Source organism: Diadema setosum, chromosome 4 (assembly GCF_964275005.1).
Source record: "Diadema setosum chromosome 4, eeDiaSeto1, whole genome shotgun sequence".
Lineage (NCBI taxonomy): Eukaryota > Metazoa > Echinodermata > Echinoidea > Diadematoida > Diadematidae > Diadema > Diadema setosum.
In genome coordinates, this window is record NC_092688.1 from 7,562,986 (window position 1) to 7,584,230 (window position 21,245).

General features: G+C 42.5%; 1 protein-coding gene across 1 annotated transcript in view; it reads left to right on the forward strand.

The window, feature by feature from the left end:
• Positions 1-21,245, forward strand: part of LOC140227456 (DNA repair and recombination protein RAD54B-like) — a 294,723-nt gene continuing 273,478 nt past the window's right edge. The window contains exons 1-4 of the mRNA XM_072307860.1: positions 1-41; positions 14,587-15,213; positions 16,195-16,238; positions 17,463-17,517. Coding sequence (XP_072163961.1) covers positions 14,606-15,213; positions 16,195-16,238; positions 17,463-17,517 — 707 coding nt within the window. The 5' untranslated portion in view covers positions 1-41; positions 14,587-14,605. The remainder of the gene's footprint in view (positions 42-14,586; positions 15,214-16,194; positions 16,239-17,462; positions 17,518-21,245) is intronic.

The following is a 21,245-nucleotide window of genomic DNA, read 5'->3' on the forward strand; positions in this document are numbered from 1 at the left end:
ATCTTATGTGGAATTGTCTTGCATATCAAGACTATTAACAGGTAGGTCACATTAACATTTTGTGCCAACAAGATGTGAGCCGACGGTATTATTACCCTAGCAGGTCGAATCTCATCTACACTGGCACGGAATTCTGTACATTCCCATGTATTCATATTGATGTTAGTTATGCTCTTAACCGTGCGTGCCCGTACGTAAACTTATTTTGTAGATCTATTATTCTAGGTCTATGTAATTTAACGTTAGAACGCTTTAACTTTACAGCGCTACAACGAGCTCGAGTTAGTAGATCTACACAGTACACTACTCGATACACAGTTGAATGAATTTAAGTTATACTAATCACCATTTGTGTTGGCTGCATTGACTCGTGCCTAGCTACACGCAGCCGCTGTCGCGAAGCGACAGGGCTGCACGGCTACTCCTTCGCAGACGTTGTCATTTTTCAGTGGTGGTTGTGCGACTCCTTCATGAATATCTTTTTTAATCGTGGAAAACTAAAATATAAGGAATCCCCGTAATCTATGATAATCATCCAATAATCGGTATGCGTATTTTTTTTTAATTACGTCAAAAACCTACCGAAATAAGTCCTGTTGCATAAGGCAACATAGGGATATACAGGTTTATGTTATGTTCGCCCGTGCAGCGCAGAGTGCCTGGCTTAAAACCGGCAATTGTGCTATATGCAGGGCGATAATCGGGGCGCCGAGATGACCGGTGCGCCGGTGCGTGGCACGCACGCCGCGTGCGCGCGCCCACACACACACCTGGGGCGTGCGGCGCGTGCCGGTCCCCGCACGGGCCCGGCGCGGGCGGCCTGTCCCCCGTTGAGGGCGGCTGTCGGCGCGGGCTACTTCAACCTGTGCCTCCCTATATAAGGGAGACCAAGGTCTGAAGACGAGAGAGACAAGGAACAAGTAAAGGAACGGAACAAGAAACCAAGGAACCAGCGATCTAGCGACACAGCGACCAGCGACCAGCGACAGCGTATACCAGCGTATGCCAGCCAGGGACTACTACCTGGCATCCACGCCTACCTGTCTCTCCGGTGGTCCTGGATTACCAAGCAAGGTAAGTACATTTATCTAAGTTACCATGTTGTGCGAGGCGTCGCGACCAAATAATTTATACGGCGCATCACAGCAGCGTTTTGGTGGCAGCGCGCCGCACAACAAATGGCGCTGCGAGCAGGGTCTCCGTTTTTGAACAATTATTCTGCTCGGAAACGGCAAAGGTATAAGTAAGTATTGATTTACGTCACTTAATTTTCGTTAATATGTGTTTATTTGCTTTGTTTTAACGTATATTTGGTATTGTTTCACCTTTAGAGGTGAGCGGAGTTTACCGTAGCAGACGCTATTTGGTTGGGTGTGGCGTTCCAAAAGATTCCAACAATGCCGTGGCGTGAATCCTATTATTAAATTTCGCGCCGTTTTTCCGTGAAACGGCATAGCAAAGCGGTGCCCATTTCACAATTTCAATTAACTTTTGTAGTGGCCAAACTGTAATTTTGGAAAGTAGTTATATTTGTATACGGGCGAGCTATTTTTTAGTCGCTTGCCCAATTTCTATTTTCTAGGTTTTTCCATATCACTTTAGGTAAGCATGTGTAACGTCCTTGGGACATAACCCGGATGTTACACACAGCTTAGCTTTAGTTTGGCCTATTATTTGCGGTATTCGTAATATTTTTTTGCGTTTGTAATAAAATTGTTAGCGTTGTTGAAACTCGTGTCCTTACAGAACATGAGTTTGATTTTGGTCTACAATTTAGTGGACGTTTCGTCAAGTTGAATTATGTTTGCGTAGGTTATTGCATTATGAAACGTGCATGTTAACGTATCCGTTATATTAAGCTTTTGTATGAGTCGAGAAACTCCGGCCAAGGTCTTCTCGTACATATTCGATGACGCCAGTACTTCTGTAAATTGTCTTTTTGGAAGTTGTTCGTTATCGTGCTCGTTAGTTGTATTTTGGTATTGCAACTCGATGTATTCCGTATATCGGGAATTACTGTGCCATATTAGACTGCCCGTATATAGTTTCCTTAGATTATGTGTGAGGCAGTCGGTATATAGTTCATGTTTTTGACCGCGGTCCGAATTCATTCGTTGAACGGACCTGCGTTTATGCACCTTATGTATTTTTTCCCTCGCAGGTATAGCAACCTTCGTTTGAAGATTTTCTGTACAAGCGAGTGTTGAGCAATTGCCGTTTATTTTGCGAATAAGTTTGTGCAACGTGTTTTAGACATTTTTTTTCCGCTTCTCGTGAAGTGTTCATCGCAGGTGTTGCTTATTATTAATGAACCACTGCAACTTTAGCTAGTACGCAGTAATTGGCGCGCTTCAAATTCTATAGCTTTTTTCGTCTTTTGCCGCGGAAATTGGTGCATCATTGAGTGGTCTCCGGGAAGCTACTCCTGGTGCACATTGGACGTTCTTTTCTTTTGTCCGTGTTTGCATTTTCTTCCCTCGCTTGCGGAGAATTTTCAGCCGGCGTGTTTGAATAAATTTGTCTCGGCTACGCCGCGCTGCTTGATGCATTTATTGGCCGCACATTTATATATTTGCTGCATTTATTGATTATATAAAATGTGGTGTAAGATTGCTGTTTTTGTGATTATGTATTTTGTGATGATGTATTTTGTGATTATATTTACGCTACATATACATTGCAGTGAAGTTTGATGTTAATAGTGAATACTGATGTTGAACAGTGAATATTGATGTGAAAAGTATATTCATGTCGATTTGTGTGCATCAGTGTATGTCTTGTATGTTGTGCAAGTATTGACGCAATGATACAATTTGGATGTTTATATTACTTGGATTGGATTTGTAAATACATGTTTTCTTATATTGCCGGGAGTCTTTAGACTTTTGCAAATATACGCAAGGGAAAAGAGCGAAGGATTGCTTTAACCCTTTGTATATTTAGCAAGGGAAAAGAGCGAAGGATTGCTTTAACCCGTTGTATATTTAGCAAGGGAAAAGGCGAAAATAATTATTTCAGTCTCTGCTTAAAGAAGAGAAAAGAGCGATAATTTGCTTCAATCTTGGCTTAAGCCAGAGAAGAAGCAATAAATTGCTTATTTTTGTGATTTGGAAATTAATAAGCAGAAGTTATTGGGAGAGACGAGTGAAAAATCGCTCGAATTCCTTAAGAAACTTTGTTGCTGTGTTATTTTCCGAAAGAGTTGTGTTTGTATTTCGTGAAGTGTTTGTTTCCGGAGTTTCTTTCGGTCTTTACGAAGTGAACGCCTCCAGGTAAGTTAGAAAAGGTGAATGAGTGAATTTGTATACTGTATTGTTTCGTGAATTCGTATTTTATACCGATACATATACCGAGTGTGCGTTACCGGCGATACGTAGTTCTTAATTTACGCCGAGTTATATACCGGTAAGCAGAGAAGCGTATAGAATAGCGGAAAGAGATTGTGATATATTTGTATTTTGCAGCCTTACGCTACGTTTATTCGCTTCATAGCATACTTACATGATGTCAGTATCGGTTTTATTGAGTATGCGCTACGCTATATAAGCCTGGATAGCTTTAGCATTAGCGAACCGGGAAGTGTAACGTTGTCGTTGCGTTTGTACGTAAACAATCCGTGATTATTCATGTTATAGAAGAGATTGCGGTATTTATATTGGGTAGCCGTACGCTACGTTATTCGTATCGTACCAGAATTATATATTTCACTATCGGCAATATTTTGTGTATACGTTACGTTATATGAGCCCGGATAGCTTTAGCATTAGCGACCCGGAAGTATATGGTTGCGTTTGCACGAAAGAGATCCGGAATTATTAATTTGATAGAATTAGTATTTTGTATATAGTATAAGTTATCTCTGTGTGCGTTATTGACGATGGAGCGAATCCGTATTAATTGTTGCAACAAAAGTGACCTGTTACAAGTACCAGGCATTGGCGATGCAACAGCAGCACGGATCCTCGCCTTACGCGAGGCAACGGGAAATATAACTCCCGATTCTATTTGTTCGATTCCGCATATTCGAAATTTAGCGGATATAATTCAAATGTTGGATTTTACGCCAGCTCCAGTCCCATCCCCTAGGCCTCGTGCGCTGGGCAGATCTGGCTCTCCGCCGATTGCTCCGTATCCGTATGATCGTTTCCCGGCACCAGGGTATCCGAGGGCTGCATCCCTTCCGCCAAGGGGATCAGAAAACTCTACTGTGCCTTACGAAAAAGGGAGACAATCCCTACCTCCTGACGTCGGTAGGTGGCAAGTAACTAGGCCCATAGCGATGCCGCGGGCAACAGTAAAATGGTGCTGCTAACCTTACCGACCAAACCGCTAAAAACGCACAGAGTGTTTCTGAGACCCAGCAAGGGGAGGGGGAATTAGAGCAAGCCCAACCGGAGCCGAATGACAGGCGCGATACTGCTCCTGCTAGTGTTAGTCACACTGGCGAGCCTCAGTGCGCACAGCGGCCACCGGGAGGGGAGCTCCGTGAACGTGATCAGGGTCCTGATCACGATCATGACGAACCTCAGGGTGGTACAAGCTATACCGCTGTACAATCCCGAGTAGAGACAATTAATGAAGGGGACCCGACGTATGGTCAGTTAGGGGACAGGCGCCCATATTATGACAAACATCACGAGGTCACTTATGGTTCTCGGTACGAGGGAAATTATGAACCTCGTTACGAGACATTTCGCGAGCCTCGACGTAACCCGTCTCCATATAGGCCAACGGGTCCACCCCTACATTTTGACAACCGTGATCGATATTGCGATTATGAAAGGTATCGGGGTAACGATTGCTACCGAGATCATGATCGTTTTCGACAGGGTAGCGATCGACACCGTTACGATAGCGTCGATTATTACATTGATCAATACCGATATGATCATGAGCGATTCCAGCAGGATCGATGGCAGCATGATCATGATCGGTATCAGGATGACCACAATCGAATTCAATGTGCGCATGATCAATATGAATGTTATGATCGACATACTGACACTTGTGATCGACATCCTGATCGCTTCATTGGCTATCGGGACAGCGATCATGAGTATTATCGATCTCCTTCCTATCGTTTACGCGAGGATGTATTTCAGCCGAGTTATGGGGAAAGGAGGAGAGGTGAGCAGCCTCTGCGGGCCTCCCCACCACTCGTGCGACGGCTGACCCCGCCACAGCCTGTAGCTCCTAAGCCGGCTCCTAGGCCGGCCCCTAGGTTTAACGTGCCTCGGCCAGGTCAGACATCACCGGCCGCTAGTTCTAACCTATCCGAGCCGGGTACTAGGTCAAGTAGGCCCAAGCCTAGCTCTCGTTTCTCTCCTTCCGATACTCCAGTGATACCTCCTCAGCCCGCTCCCAGGACACATTTACCGAGAACGATTACTTTCAATGGTACAGGGAGCTGGCATGCATTTTTTGCCAAGTTCACCTCATTTGCCAATGAGAGTAAATGGAGTCCCCAACAACGGCAGAATCAATTGTGCTGGTCGTTGGATGGGAAGGCAAGCGAATACTATGCCTCACTGATCCAACGGGAGCCAGCCATAGATTATTTCAATATCATTCCCAAGTTGGAGAAACGGTTTGCCCCTCAGGAGCTACCTGAAGTTGCTCAAGGCCAGTTCAACTGTGCGAGACAAGGCCCAGATGAGTCTTGCATTGAATGGGCGGAGCGGCTTCAAACTCTAGCTTCTCAGGCTTTCCCCAATTTGCCTGATGACTTTGTGCAGAAACAGCTGGTGTTGCGTTTCTGCCAGGGATCTACTGATCGCGAAGCAGGGCAACACACACTAAATCATCAACCACCAAACCTTGATGATGCCCTACGTGTGACACGCATGTTTCAACATGCCAGGCAAGCCATCTACGGAAAACCGCGGAAGGAAATAAAGCAGTTGGTTGTCGCAGATAGTTTCCTGGAAAGAGATGTGAGAAAGGTAAACCTGCCTATTCCACATACAGTCCCTTCCAACCATTCAGAGGACGAACCGGAAACGCGAATAACCAAACTTGAAAAAAGGTTTGATTCCTTTCAGTTTTCCGTTAATGACAGATTAGACTCGCTGGAGGCGCAAGTACGTACCCTTAACGCAACAGTACAGGGACTGGTTGCGACCCTTCAATTCAGACGAGATGCTCCAATGCCTAGGTCATCCCCAGGTAGGTTATCTCCGGCCAGAGCCGGTTTCCGGTCACCAGGCCAGGATAACCACTGCTTTAAGTGTGGCAAGCCCGGCCACTTTAGGCGGGACTGCCCCGAAGGTGGACAGGGAAAAACCGTCTCCTTCGTATGTGGCGATGACCAGGAAAACGGGCAGGGATCGGAGGAGCTAGCCCGACCCCGATCCACCTAGCTCCGGGCAAAATTGTTGTCTCCCCTCCAGTCGGGGATAAGAGCCCTCAAACCCTGACGGTGGGGACATCTTGCAATAACATGGAGGGCAATGCTGATACAGTATCAAAACCGGGAGCAGGGGCCAGTGAGACTGTTTTAGATTCTCGGTCCACTTTCACTCCATCTCTCCTTGCCTCCTTGTCAAAGGAAAATGCAGAGTCAAGGAGTGTTGGTGGCGCTGACTCTTCACAGTCCCCTAGCCCACAGTCCCAGGTAGGTACAGGTGAGCAGCCTGCCATTGTCACGCATCCATGGCTGCTCCCTCCATGGCCTCCGCCTTCCACAGACTCCATAAGGACTAGTTCCCATGGGGATGCCAGAGAAGCGTCCGTTGGGGACAACTACCCTGATGATGTCATTGTTTGTCAGCTGAAAACTTCTTCAATGCTTGGCATTCAAATCCAGATAAGAGGTAAGCCAATAAAAGCAGTTGTTGATACAGCCGCTGAAGTCACTATTTTGTCAGATCGGATTTACCAGTCTCTTCATCCCAGACCACCAGTTATCAAACAGGTTGTTTTAAATACGGCGGGCCGGGACATGAAGATGACAGGGTTAATTGTTGGCCCAGTGGATATTACATTAGGGAATATGACACTCCAAGAGGTAATGTATATCGCCCCAATTGCCGATGACATGTTACTCGGAGTAGACCTCCTTCGTAAGTACCAGGCCACAATTGATATTCCGAGGGCAAATTTATCGTTTCAGGGCCAAGACATTCCCATGACCTGTGAAGGAAACCACCATATTTCAACGGCTCAAGTTCTCGTGCAAAACAGTGTGGCCATTCCCCCTTTGTCCGTGAAAAGGGTCACCTGTATGCTAGATCAGTCCATGGATCAATTCATAATTGAACCCCGTTTAGACCTCCCAGGACTGATCCCTCGCTCACATCATGAGGCGGGAGCAGCCATTGAAATATTTGTGTTAAATCCAACCGGTCAAAATCTCAGTTGGAAACGAGGCCTGGTCATTGGGGCAGCTCTCGAAGCTACCACCATAGAACCGGCCTCAGACTCCCTACCGAGTAAAGGGGTGCGGGGGGTGGGTGTCGCTACATCCACAGAAATCCCAGCACACCTACAAGACCTGTGGGAAGAATCCAGGAAACATTTAGATCCGGATCAACAAGAAATTCTAAAGGGGTTACTTTTAGAATTTGAGGGAGTTTTTGGCCGGGATGAGTTTGATCTTGGGAACTTCACAGAAATAGACCATGAAATCAACACGGGGGATGCTGCGCCAATCAAACAAAGAATGAGGCGCGTCCCCATGAACTTTGTGCAAGAGGAACGAGCCCACCTCAACAAAATGCTCACTGCTGGGGTTATTCAACCTTCGGTATCACCATGGGCATCCCCTCCTGTTCTAATCCGGAAAAGAGACGGAGGAGTGAGATGGTGTGTTGATTACCGTCGGTTGAACAATGTTACCAAGAAGGATGTTTATCCTCTCCCCTGCATTGAGGAATGTTTGGATACTCTTTCAGGAAACACATGGTTTTCTAAGTTAGACGCAAACTCTGCATACTGGCAGATAAGACTTAGGAAAGAGGACCGGGAGAAAACGGCCTTCATTACCAAACACGGCCTGTTTGAATTCGTACGCATGGGCTTCGGTCTCTGCAATGCCCCGGCTACCTTCTCCAGGGTAATGAACTTAGTCCTCAGAGGTTTAAACTGGGACATTGCCCTGGCTTTCCTAGATGACGTGGTGGTGCTTGGTACCTCTTTTGACGACCATGTAAAAAACCTCAGGCAGGTTTTGGAGCGTTTCCGGGATTACAAGCTGAAGCTTAAACCCAGGAAGTGCTCCTTCTTCCAAAAACGTGTCGAATTCTTGGGCAGAGAAGTGGATAGGCATGGACTTTGCTTAAAAGATGAACATGTCCAGGCAGTGGTAAATTGGCCTGTACCGACCAGCTCAAAAGATGTTGAGCGATTTCTGGGGTTAGTCAATTACCACAGAATCTTCCTGAAGGACTTTGCCAAAACCGTAAGTCCTCTCTACAGTCTTACTGGTAAGAAGTCTTTTCATTGAGAAGCAGAACATCAGGAAGCCTTTGATAACATTCGGCAACTGATGACATCTGCTCCAGTTCTTGCTCTGCCTAATTCGGTTGACCATTTCATCCTGGATACTGACGCATCGGGCACAGCCATTGGAGCTGAGCTCCTCCAAGTCCAAAACGGACAGGAACGGGTAATAGCATATGGTAGTCTATCTCTAGCTCCAGAACAGCGGAGATATTGCGTTACTCGTCGGGAGCTGCTCGCGGTGGTTAGGTTCACACGTCAGTACAGGCACTACCTTCTTGGGAAACCGTTTACGGTAAGGACCGACCATGGAAGTTTAACCTGGTTGATGAACTTCAGAGAACCTCAGGGCCAACTAGCACGGTGGCTCGAGGAACTGGGCCAGTATGACATGAAAGTGGAGCACAGACCAGGCAGGAAGCATCAGAATGCCGATGCTCTCTCACGGGTGCCCGAAGGTGAGTTTCTTTGCGAAAATTACTATCTCGGTGCATATCCTGAATCCCTGCCATGTGGAGGATGCTCCTACTGTCAGAAAGCCCATCGAAACTGGTCACATTTCACAGAGACGGTTGATGACGTGCTCCCTCTAGCAGTCAAACCAAAGCAGATCTCCGAAATCACCGTAAGTAACCAAGAGAGTTACAATGTTACCCACATGGATATCCTTCCCACTTCGGAAGAACCCATTATATCCATAAATGGGGTAACTCTTGCCGACCCTGGAAATGACACACCTGCCTCTTCAGCACATACAGCCACGGAAAAGGATATAACATCCAACGAGTATGTCAAGCAAGAGCAAGAAGCTGACGATCAGCTTAAATACTTGCGCAAGTGGCTTGTATCGGAGGAGGAGCCAGGTGATGGTACCATCATGTTATTGGATCCGGGTGGCAAGTTCCTCTGGGTGAACCGGGATCTCTTTCAAATGAAAGATGGCCTTGTCTGGCGGAAGGATGAAGACAAGGAGCTGCTAGTGGTACCGAATTCTCTGCGAAATGAGGTGATCAGACTCAACCATGATCCTCCATCTGCGGGTCATGCTGGGATAAACCGGACTTACACTAAAATTCGGTCCAGGTATTTCTGGTATGGTATGTCCCGTGACATTCAGAACTACATTACGGCATGTGCAGTTTGTAACAAAAACAAGAAACCCGTGAGGTATGGGAAACATCCTATGAAAAACTATCATGCCGGGGCCCCAATGGAACGCGTTCATCTCGATTTCATCGGGCCACTGCCCAAAACTTCACAAGGTAATGAGCACATCCTCGTAATGGTAGACCAATTTACTAAATGGGTCGAATGTGTCCCTTTGCCATCCCAGACGGCAGAAGTTACTGCCCAGGCAGCAGTACGGGAGTTCTTTTGTCGTTTTGGGTACCCACTGCAGATCTTCACAGATCAAGGTAGGAACTTTGAAAGCCGGCTTTTTACTAGCCTATGTGACGCTTTTCAGATCCATAAGACTAAGACTACGCCATATCGGCCATCTGCCAATGGACAAGTCGAACGGTTTAACCGAACCCTTATGGAGGCTGTTAGGTGTTATTTAGGTAAGTCACAGAGCCATTGGGATAAGTTCTTATTTCAAATAGCAGGGGCAATTCGATCCACCGTAAATAGGAGCACAGGTTTCACTCCAAACATGCTGATGCTTGGCCGTGAAACCAATCAGCCAGCCGACCTGATCTTCCCTCTTCCGTCCTCTGCAAAATCAGGCTCAAAGGATGAGTATGTAGCAAGCCTCACACAGACTCTCCTTCAGGCCCATGAAACTGCGAGGACTAAGCTCCGTGCAACACAAGAGCGCATGAAAAGAGACTACGATGTCAGAATTCATCGCCGAGAGTTCCAGGAGGGGGATCGAGTCTATTTACTTGACACGGCCACACCAAAGGGGAAGACCAAGAAATTGTGTCCTCCCTGGAAGGGGCCTGCGGTCATTGTAAAGAGACTATCCCCATATCTCTATCGGATATCATACCGGAACTCCCTGTTTGTAGTGAATCACGATAGACTAAAGAAATGCAAGGATGACAGCCCAGTCTCCCAGACTCACCCAAGGAGCCACAATGAAGTTCTGTATTGTTTCTGTAGAGAACCCGATGATGGTACACTCATGATTCAATGCGATAGCTGCGACCAGTGGTTCCACGGTCGCTGTGTAGGCATTACTCCGGGTGAGGCAGTGAGCATAGATAAATACTTTTGCCCCTTCTGCAAGAGAAGGGAATAAGACGGGCCATCCACTTTTCGATCTTATCGTGATCTGTCTCCCCGGCCTGACAGAAGAAATGTGCCAGATGTGTCACTCACTGTAAGGTGAGGTAGTTGAGTAAGTTTGTTGTTTTCCCGAAAGTCCGGGTAGTAAGCACATTTTGTTTTATTTTGTTTTGTTTTGAGATTGGCAACTGGCCTGAAATAATAATTCAAGTATAGTCGCCAATCTATAGGGCCGGGGGGAGTGTTGCATAAGGCAACATAGGGATATACAGGTTTATGTTATGTTCGCCCGTGCAGCGCAGAGTGCCTGGCTTAAAACCGGCAATTGTGCTATATGCAGGGCGATAATCGGGGCGCCGAGATGACCGGTGCGCCGGTGCGTGGCACGCACGCCGCGTGCGCGCGCCCACACACACACCTGGGGCGTGCGGCGCGTGCCGGTCCCCGCACGGGCCCGGCGCGGGCGGCCTGTCCCCCGTTGAGGGCGGCTGTCGGCGCGGGCTACTTCAACCTGTGCCTCCCTATATAAGGGAGACCAAGGTCTGAAGACGAGAGAGACAAGGAACAAGTAAAGGAACGGAACAAGAAACCAAGGAACCAGCGATCTAGCGACACAGCGACCAGCGACCAGCGACAGCGTATACCAGCGTATGCCAGCCAGGGACTACTACCTGGCATCCGCGCCTACCTGTCTCTCCGGTGGTCCTGGATTACCAAGCAAGGTAAGTACATTTATCTAAGTTACCATGTTGTGCGAGGCGTCGCGACCAAATAATTTATACGGCGCATCACAGCAGCGTTTTGGTGGCAGCGCGCCGCACAACAGTCCTTAAAATCAGGTCTGTGAGCGTCCGTATTGCTTCACTCCTCATCTTCTGCGTGTTATTGAATGGCAATCACTCTCCTATGCTACAACGTAGGTAGTCGGAGGTAGTCGGAGTGACGTCATATCATGAGAGCAGCACGCGCGGAAATACATGGTAGAAGACGACAAGCTTTATATACGTAACACACGAAACGCACGGGCGTACGTAAAATGCTAACACCGTACCTAGGGTTGAGCGTTCGTGGCTGTTCGTTTATTTTGTGAATCATCGCACAATCTACTCCGAAAAATTCAACAATAAGGTTTGGATACCAACAAAACACCAAATTCAACTCAACCATCAGCAATATACGATATAGGTGGGTGGTATTACTGTTAAAATCAAACAAAATAAAAGACATTTTTGTGGTCTTGCCGTCAAAAGCGACAGTCGTTTACGTACGTTTAAACACTAGTACATGTCAGACTGCTGTGCTGTGCACAGCGGTCTGGTCAGGCTAACTCGTGCCCTGCTACGTGCTAGTGCTATTCGCGGTCGTATGTTTCTAAAAAATCTATGCATGCCATGAACCAAAACGGAGAGCTTGCCACCCCAATTCTGTTCTGGATCTGGATAAAGACGCAGAAAAACTCTGAATAGAGTAGGCCTATCACTCAGCACTGTGGTGTGATGTGCAGCTAATCACAATGGAGGTGACGCTGGAGCGCTTCTTTTAGAATCTGTTTAATATTGCTCGGCAGGTTATTCCAATCCTTCGCAGTTCTTGACTATGGAAGAAGGAGTTGGCGAGAGCAGTTGAAGAACCGTGTGAAATGGAATAATGATCAGGGTGATAACTTTGGGCTTTCAATCATGGCATGGGTTGCCATACCTCTCGGTGCTCGAGTAGGGCTGAGCCCTGAGTGATATAATCCTCTACTGGCTCTAGCTTCACAAGTCAATATTACCATGCTTTATTTCATGAAATGTTGATAGATCTAGTCTTAAAAGCTTACGTCGTTCTGGGAGTGGATGAAGTTTAAGATCCTTTCTGTTCTGGAGGCGGAAGACTGCCATTTGTAGTCATTACAGATGAATCTGGCTGCTCTATTTTGTACTGCTTGAATCTTCTTGATGTTACGTTGAGTGAAAGGGTCCCTGTACAGCAATACTCCAAAGTGGGGACGCACTTAGCCCAACCAGACGCTGTTCATACGCTGTGCGAATATAGCGTCTGACCAGCCAGCAGGCACCTTCAAAGTGAGGAACCACAGCACAACTACAAAACTTATGAAAATGTTATTTTATAAAAAAATGTACATGTTACCAAACGTTACTCACCTTAAACATTAAGTGCAAGTTTGTATTACAGAAGATTCATAAGTCCATTGAGAGCCCTCGTGATAAGTCCGTGGAACAAAAACATGACACTTTCTGGCGGATTCGGTGACCGTCGTGGTTCATCGTTGCAGAATTCAAAACGGTGCCCTGGCTTCTGCAAATTATGTGCATATGCGCTTGAGAACGTATTACAGAACCTATATGTACTTGCGTGCGTGCGCTGCTTGAGTGTATGTAGCAGCCATAGAGATATATACTATGGTAGCAGCACGGTCGACAGCGCGACCTGCATTCAGCAGATCATGTGCATCGAAATGGCCTGGCATGAAATACGATGTACTGTGATACTGTTGGCGAGCCGTTCACACATGCTGCATATGACCATCATTTTAGGTAAGTTGTTAAATTCAAATTTCAATATTGATAGCGTAGATATGAAGTCTCATTATTATTTTGTTTGTCAGATGAGTTTGAGGTGACAAAAAATGATCTAAATCAAAATTCAAAGCGATCGCATGCAATCGTTGAACTCTCTTCGTGTTTGGAGGTCCACTGGTACAGCCCTGTCGCGCTACGTACATACAGCGACTGGACTGTGTATAGTTAGGATGCACTAGGCTCTTGTATGCTTGGAGTTTAACATTTCTTGGTGCATTATGTAGATTACGACGGAAGAAGCCAATCATACTGCTGGCTCGGCTCTGGCTGTGGTTGTATCAATATATGTCTATTCCATTTCAAGTTGTCTGATAAAACAACTCCTAGGTACAATACTGTATATATGACTGGACACTGACTCTAATTGATGACCGGAGAAGATGTACGTGTGATGGATGGGTCAAGACTTCCTTGTGAAGCACATAACATTGCATTTGTCAGGCTTGTATTTCATTTGCCATCTCTTTTCCTCTTTCTAGGGTGCGTAGATCTTGTTGAAGTATGACACAATCTTTGTGTGTCTTAACCCGTTGAGGACGAGTCCCGAGTATACTCGGGCAGGTGTCTATGGGAAATGCGTGTTGTAGCAAAATCAGTCCGTCCTCAACGGGTTAATGGGACGGTAAACTACACAGTCATCTGCGAATAGGCAGACATTGGATAAAAGCTTATTAGGGAGATTATTGATAAATGTTAAGAAAAGCAATGGGCCCAGAACCGTGCCTAGGAGCAGTCCTGAAGAAACATGAACAGGTCTAGAGGATGATCCTTGGACTACAACTGTTTGTTCCCTTTCTGTGAAAAAGTGTGAAATCCATAAAAGCAGTGAGCCCTGGATTCCAAGGTACTTGAGACGATGAAGGAGCCTTTGATGCAGTACAGTATCAAATGCTTTCGCAAAGTCTAACACAACAGCGTCAACTTGTTTAGTGGTTTCGACAGAGGTGAAAATATGATGAATTGTTGTAATCAGTTGGGACTCACACGACCATCTGGATCTGAATCCATGTTGTGTGTTACTGAGGATGTTGTTATCTGTGATGTATGCAGATTAGATACAGTTAATGTAGGGTATGTAACATTATCCTCCAGATGGCTCATATTGTGGCGAAAAATAATATGTTCCAAGACTTTGCAACAGACGCCATCGACTGAGTCAGGCCTGCGAAAGTGGCACACAAAGAGTTAATGGGGATTAAACTTGCAGTCGTGACAAACTACCTGGTAAGTATGGTGACAATGCATGGCCAAGTGTCCTATGAATGCTATGGTTGCATGATTTGTGATTATGATTGATGTATTTCTATTTTTTTTTTTCTCTTTTCAAAAGAGCTGAGCCGGAGGGGAAAATGAGACGGTCAGCTGCACCTTCCCAGCAGGGCCTTGCCTGCAAGAGGCCACGGTTCAATCCCCCATTTCGGGCAAATTCAGCCAGTGGTGTAGCAAATCACCCTTTCAATTCTTTTTCAAAACACTGTGCACATGGCGAGGTCCAGAACATTTCAGACGTTTGTGATTCCAGCACAAAGATCCTCAAAAAGAAGATGACAGGTGTAGGAGACATTGACTGTAATTCATCAGTGGAAGAGAAAGCTGAACTCTGTGACAAGTTAGAAGAGTGCCAGTCTACACCAGCAAGCAACAATAGAAGAACTCACACAGAAGTCACCTCATACCCCCATCCTAACCATACCATTGATGTAGAAGAAGCGGAGAGTCAGAAGAATGGAGATGTATTGGGTCCAAATTCTCAGTGTGAAGTCCCGTCTGGAGAAACTGTAGATGGTGGCTGCCAAAGTAATGCTAATTCTGGCCTGAATCAATTGGCATCAAATAGACTCCACAAGAGGCCATTCAAGGTGAAACAAGCTGTATGTCTGCAAGCAGCAAAACCAGCACAGGCTGCTGATGGCGACAGAGATGTTGAACCGAAGAGGCATTTCTACAGTGTCATGTGGTAAGGCATTCACTTGTGCATATCTTTTGTGGAACTCATTACATAAAATAATTCGTAATCACAATTAATATCACTTTGAGTATATTATCACCATTGTAGATTGAAATTGATGATGATGATCATCATCATCTTCACCATCATTCTCTTAGTGTTTCTGTGGAAAGATGATCTGACTCTGATGATATGCACTTTACCATGTACTAAACTCTTGAGGATGCAAAGTGTCTTATTGGCCCTGAAAAGGACTTTCTTAAGTCAAGCAATAATTGGCTGTATGCATTATCTTTGATAACTAATGCTTTAATTTCACCCACTTACATACTAGTACAAGGCATTTGGGAATGACAAAGATTTTTTTTTTTCTATCTGATAAAATGTGTTTTCTAATGTAAACTAAAAATATGCAGATCACAGCAGCACATTTATATAGGCTTTACTGACAAGCAAAAAGTTTTTCCAAATTGTGATGAGTCAAAATTTTAGCCAAGCAATTTTCCATTGCTAAGGCTTAATATGAGATCATACAAGTGTAATGTAATATGTGTCAGGAGAGATTATGACTAATGCCCTTGACTTTATGTAATTGACATGAATAATCAAAAGTTTAGGTTCTGATGGGTGCTGTTCATGTAGAATTTATTTATATCTGAGTAAAAGTCAAATAATGCTTTTTTTCAGTGACATTGAATTATTTTATTTCAAGGAATCACCCTCAGTCCTCCCTCAAAAAAGAAAAAAGAAGAAAAAAAAAAGATAAGCACAAAATAGATGAAATCAAATTATTTCCGTTGAAAAGAGTTGTTTTTGTTGGTTGTATTACTGATTAATCTTCTGGGAAAGGCCTATATGGTCTTTCCACAATGTTGTTGAGTTCATCATTGGCTAGACAGCAGATATGAGGGGAGGGACTATAAAATGTCATTCCTCAATTCTTTATCTATCTTTGAACATTTCTTTCATTCCCATTCCTAACATGTGTAGGTGTAAAATGTCTAAGAAGAAACACAAGAAATGGGAAGGAGATGGTGAGTACAATTTATGCCATTTTTGTAATGCCTTTCTTACCATGAATGGTCCTTAAAGAGGAAATCCACCCCAAAATAAGTAAACTTCAAAAGAAAGAGAAAAATATTCCCTACAGAATGATTAAAAAATGACAAAAATTGGATAAGAAATAAGGAAGATATGATATTGTGAAATTTCACATTTTTTCAGAAAACATTTCTTGACCAGTCCTTATGAATATTCAAATAGCAAGTTGATGATGTCATGCTCTCACAATTTCTTATTCTCTTCATGTACAGAAATGAGAAATATCTCATATTTCAGCTGTGTGAATATAAAACTCATCTTAAAACCACCCAAAATAAAAGAGAAAAGATGTTAACTGATATATCTTGGTATGGGAACATACTATTGTATTAGCTGAAAATAACAATTCTTTCTGAATTTCATATGTAACATGCATGAAAAATTGTGAGGGTATGACACCTTCAACTCACTCATTTGAATATTCATAAGGACTATTCAAGAAATTGTTTTCTGAAAAAATTGAAATGTCAAAATGTCATATCTTCCTTATTTCTCATCCAATTTTTGTCATTTTTGTGTCATTTTGTGAGGAATATTTTCTCTTTCTTTTGAAGTTTATCTAGTTTTGGTGTGGATTTCTTTCTTTTTAAAGCAGCTGTAAAGTTAAAGATTTCTATGACAAGAAAGCCATAAAGGGGATAATTATATTCATAACACTATTGTGACCTGAAGGCCATGTAAGTTGTTGATAATGTATTTTATACCTACCCCTGCATACAGTTAGAACCCCATTCCTAAATAATGGAAAGCAGTAATACATATTCTTTTTTTTTGTGTCATTTCATATTAATATGCTGATTGTTGGAATTGTAATTATGTAGAGGAGCTACCACCTTTACAAAAAACAAAACAACAAAACAACAACAACAACAACAACAACAACAACAAACAACAAACAACAAACAACAAACAACAAACAACAAACAACAAACAACAAACAACAAACAACAAACAACAAACAACAAACAACAAACAACAAACAACAAACAACAAACAACAAACAAACATACCAGAGCAGGGTTCATTGAACCTATTCAGGCAATAATTTTGTAGAGCAATGATGATGATGCCATGTAGAAAAGTGTGCGTCTTTCTATGATACATTTGTGTAGTATTGACATGACTGTAGTGTGAAATACTTTGTCATTACCTTCCAGCCATTTTGGTTACCAAGGGACGAACAGTGACACTGCTAGATACTGAAGGAAAAGAGTAAGTATTGCATGTCATAATGAATGCTCTAAGAACCTTTTATCTTTTTATTTTATCTAGAAATTGCAGCCAGGGGTTTTAGCTTTTAAGTTTCACTGTTACTCAATAAGAGTAGCGAGTCTCAAATTCACTTTACTGCTAGGGCAAGGCAATGGAAATCTTAGCAGTGTGTCAGTAAATGTGACTGTGTTTGCAATGACCTTGTGTGTGATGGGCTATTGGGTAATAACAAAATGAATTACCGTACATGTAAATAAACCGGAAGAAATGCAACAAACCCACTTCATTGCCGCCATTTTGACCTTAACTTTGCCCTTGAGAGTGTGTGCTTGTTTGCTTGCATATTTTTTTTTTTCAAAGGGAAGGTTACAATGGCAAGTTGGGTTGCTGTCACGTGAAATTAGTTGTGACTTTTGCAATATTCAGCCTCTGCTAGCTGAATATGTCAACGAGAATTAGAAACACTCTGACCAGATGGAAAATCAAATAGAGCATGACTTGTAAGGATCTACTTGTATTCAAAGAAAGAGATCTAGATTAAAGAAAAAAAAAAAAATTGTGTCAACTTGGTTGTAGAATATCGGAAGAAATAGGTAACTAAATTATAAGTTATGAATTAAACCCATGTGGAATGATTATTGCTTTCAGTGCAGTTCTATATTTCATCTCACTATTTGGTTTAGTTTTTCATCAGACCATGAACATTATTATGTCCTCTTGTCCTATACAACAAATTTTTAATTCCGCATTTTGATGGTGTGCCAAGCTAGTAGTATTTGCTTTTAAAACATATTGTGGATCATTAGATTAGCTTATCATAAACAATAGAGGGCAGTATAGCTGTCTAGTGCCATGTGTAATGCCATCACTTTTTCAATAAATTTGCCATGCACAGTACATGCTACATTGCAATATTAATGCTAGATGCATTTTGAGCAGTGTATTATATTTTCCTTTTTCAAAAGAATTTTATTTTTGTGTTTGATTTCTTCTCCTGAATATTTCTAATACTAGTGCAACTCTAGCATCACATCAAATGGAAAAAAAGTAGGAAGGACTAGCTGTAATTCAAAGTGTAGAATGAAATGGGGATCAAGATTCAAGATCTTTTCACAGGATATCTTCAGGTCAATGATGTAAGAAGGCCTTGTCAGGTCATTCTTGTTGTTAACTCTGATTTTTGAAGTACACATCTGTGCTTTCATGTTCCTTTAAGAGATTTGTGATATACATGTATGAGACAGGTACATGTTGTCTACAAGCTGCCAGTGTTCAGTGTTCAATTCAGTTACACCTTGTGGTTTGTGCATCCTTCTGGATGTTAAATGCCAGTGCAAGTGTACATCATTAAATCATCTGTATCTTGACATGTCTATAGCATACTTCAGTGTTGCATTTGAACTGTGAGATGTAGAAATTAATATACTGTGAACAAAGTTTGTTGGCTACACAATTTAGTCAGAGATAAAAAGAGAGGAAGAGCACTGCTTTTTTATTCAAAAATTAATTGCAGGTATTACGTTTTGTTCAATATTTGTTTGTCTGTGCACATTATTCCCTTCATCATCATCATTTGAGTTTGCAGCAATTTATTTATCAATGTATTTATTGATGCAATTTATTTATGCTTTATGTGTCTTTTGACTGCAGATCATGCGAATGTTTAAATGAAAGACCATTTTAATATCAAACTGCAACAAAATAAAAAGTATAAAGACTTCTTTACAAGTCTAGCTGCTCCTGCAGTTAGAATAAGATATAATGAGCCGAAGTAGTCTAGCTGAAGTTTTGTATAGAGATGACAGCTGTCGACAATCTCATCCTGATGAATGTGCATGTTCCGTGAAGCAAAATGTGTTTAACAACAGTTGCAGGTACACAATGTAACCTAACATTAAAGTGATCAGCTCTTTACTGCTCTGTATTTAAAGCTGGTACTATTGAAAGATGTCAAACTGTAGTGAAGCTACTGTCTGATCTGGATATGCCAAGGGGACTGTGACCAGAATTTATTATGGAAAGTCAATATTTATTCAAGTGTGTTTACTGTGCTGCGAGGACAAATTGTTTGTCCACCGTTTAATAACCAATTTTATGTTATGCCTTGTGATTGATCAATGTCACATGTAACACAGTGTGTTTGATGAAGTGATAGTGCTGGGCAGATTGAAGAGGATTGTTATGCACGGATGTACCCCTAGGTTTTTTGTTTTTGTTTTTGTTTTTTTTAATTAAAAAGAAATATAGTATTCCTTTTTTAATGTTTGTTACGCTCACATTTCATAAAGACAACAATTGAATGATATTTTTCAAACCTGGAACATTTCATGATGGGACAATTTTACATCCCTACATTTTTATACCCCTACGTACACGAAGTATATAAGGCGTTATATAGGAATCAGCGTGTAGTTCGGCTGTCGGGCAGTCGGGCGGATGGTCAGGCAGTCCATTGCAAATCTTGCGTCGTGAACTCCTACAGTTTTGAAGCAGTTAAGATGAAACTTAGGGTACAAGATGACATTTAGGTGTAGATGTGCAAGACATGTTTTTGTGTTTGTTGGAGAAAGCATTGCCATGGTAACCTCACTTTTGCCAAAACCTTGTGGAGCAAACTACTTCCATAGTATTTCAGCAATTTATTTTGAATTTGATATGCAAGACACTTTGTGTTTATACCCAGCAATGCATTTCCATGGTAACTGCATATTTTCTTGAAAATCTTGTAGAGTGGATTACTTCCACAATTTTGAAGCAGTTGAAATCAAATTTGATGAACACTATGCCATTGAGGTATAGATGTAGAAGACCTGATTATTGTGTTTGCCAGACAAAGTATTGCCATGGTAACCACAATTTTACCAAAACCGTGTGAATTGTATTACTTCCATAGCATTTAAACAACTAAGGTCAAATTTAGTATGTATGATCTATAGGTGTGGATATTCAAGATACCATTGTGTTAGTATCAGAAAAAAAAAGCATTTCCATGGTAACCACACATTTTTTAATCAAACAAAAGCATTTAAGCTATAAGGTCTAATTTGGTGTGTACAATATGAAGACCTATAGGTGCTTGTGCAAAATGCCCTTTGTGTTTATACCCCACAATCCCTGGTTCAGTTCTTTTTCATAGGAGTTTTAGCTGCGTTCTACATAGTTATGCATTGTGATGTCGGTGTTCTTAATAAAAATGTGCAGTATATTTATAGTTACTTTTTTTTTGTGACAGGGGTAAGATGTAATCAGATGTTATGCTTTCACCAATTTCTTGTTATGGTATTGCTTTTGATTAAAGAAAAGAAGTGGTTAAAATCTATGCCTAATAAGAGGTGGAAAAGCATATATATATATATATATATATGGATATATATATATATATATATATATATATATATATATATATATATATATGTATATATATATATATATATATATATATATGCATGAAAGACCTTGTATTAGAGACATTTCAGTATATATATAATAAGATTTGAAATTAGAATGGATTTTGATGAATTTACATTAGTTGGAATTCCACACTCATATGTTTTATGATATTTTTCATTGATATGTAAGCATTGAATACATGTATCAAATGACTGATCATCTTTTCTTTTTGGAAATACACAAATAAACACAGAAGGAGGACAAAACAATATTGCACAGATTTGTGACATTGCTTAATAAACAGCTGCTGACTGCATGTGGTTCAGTCTGTAAATCAT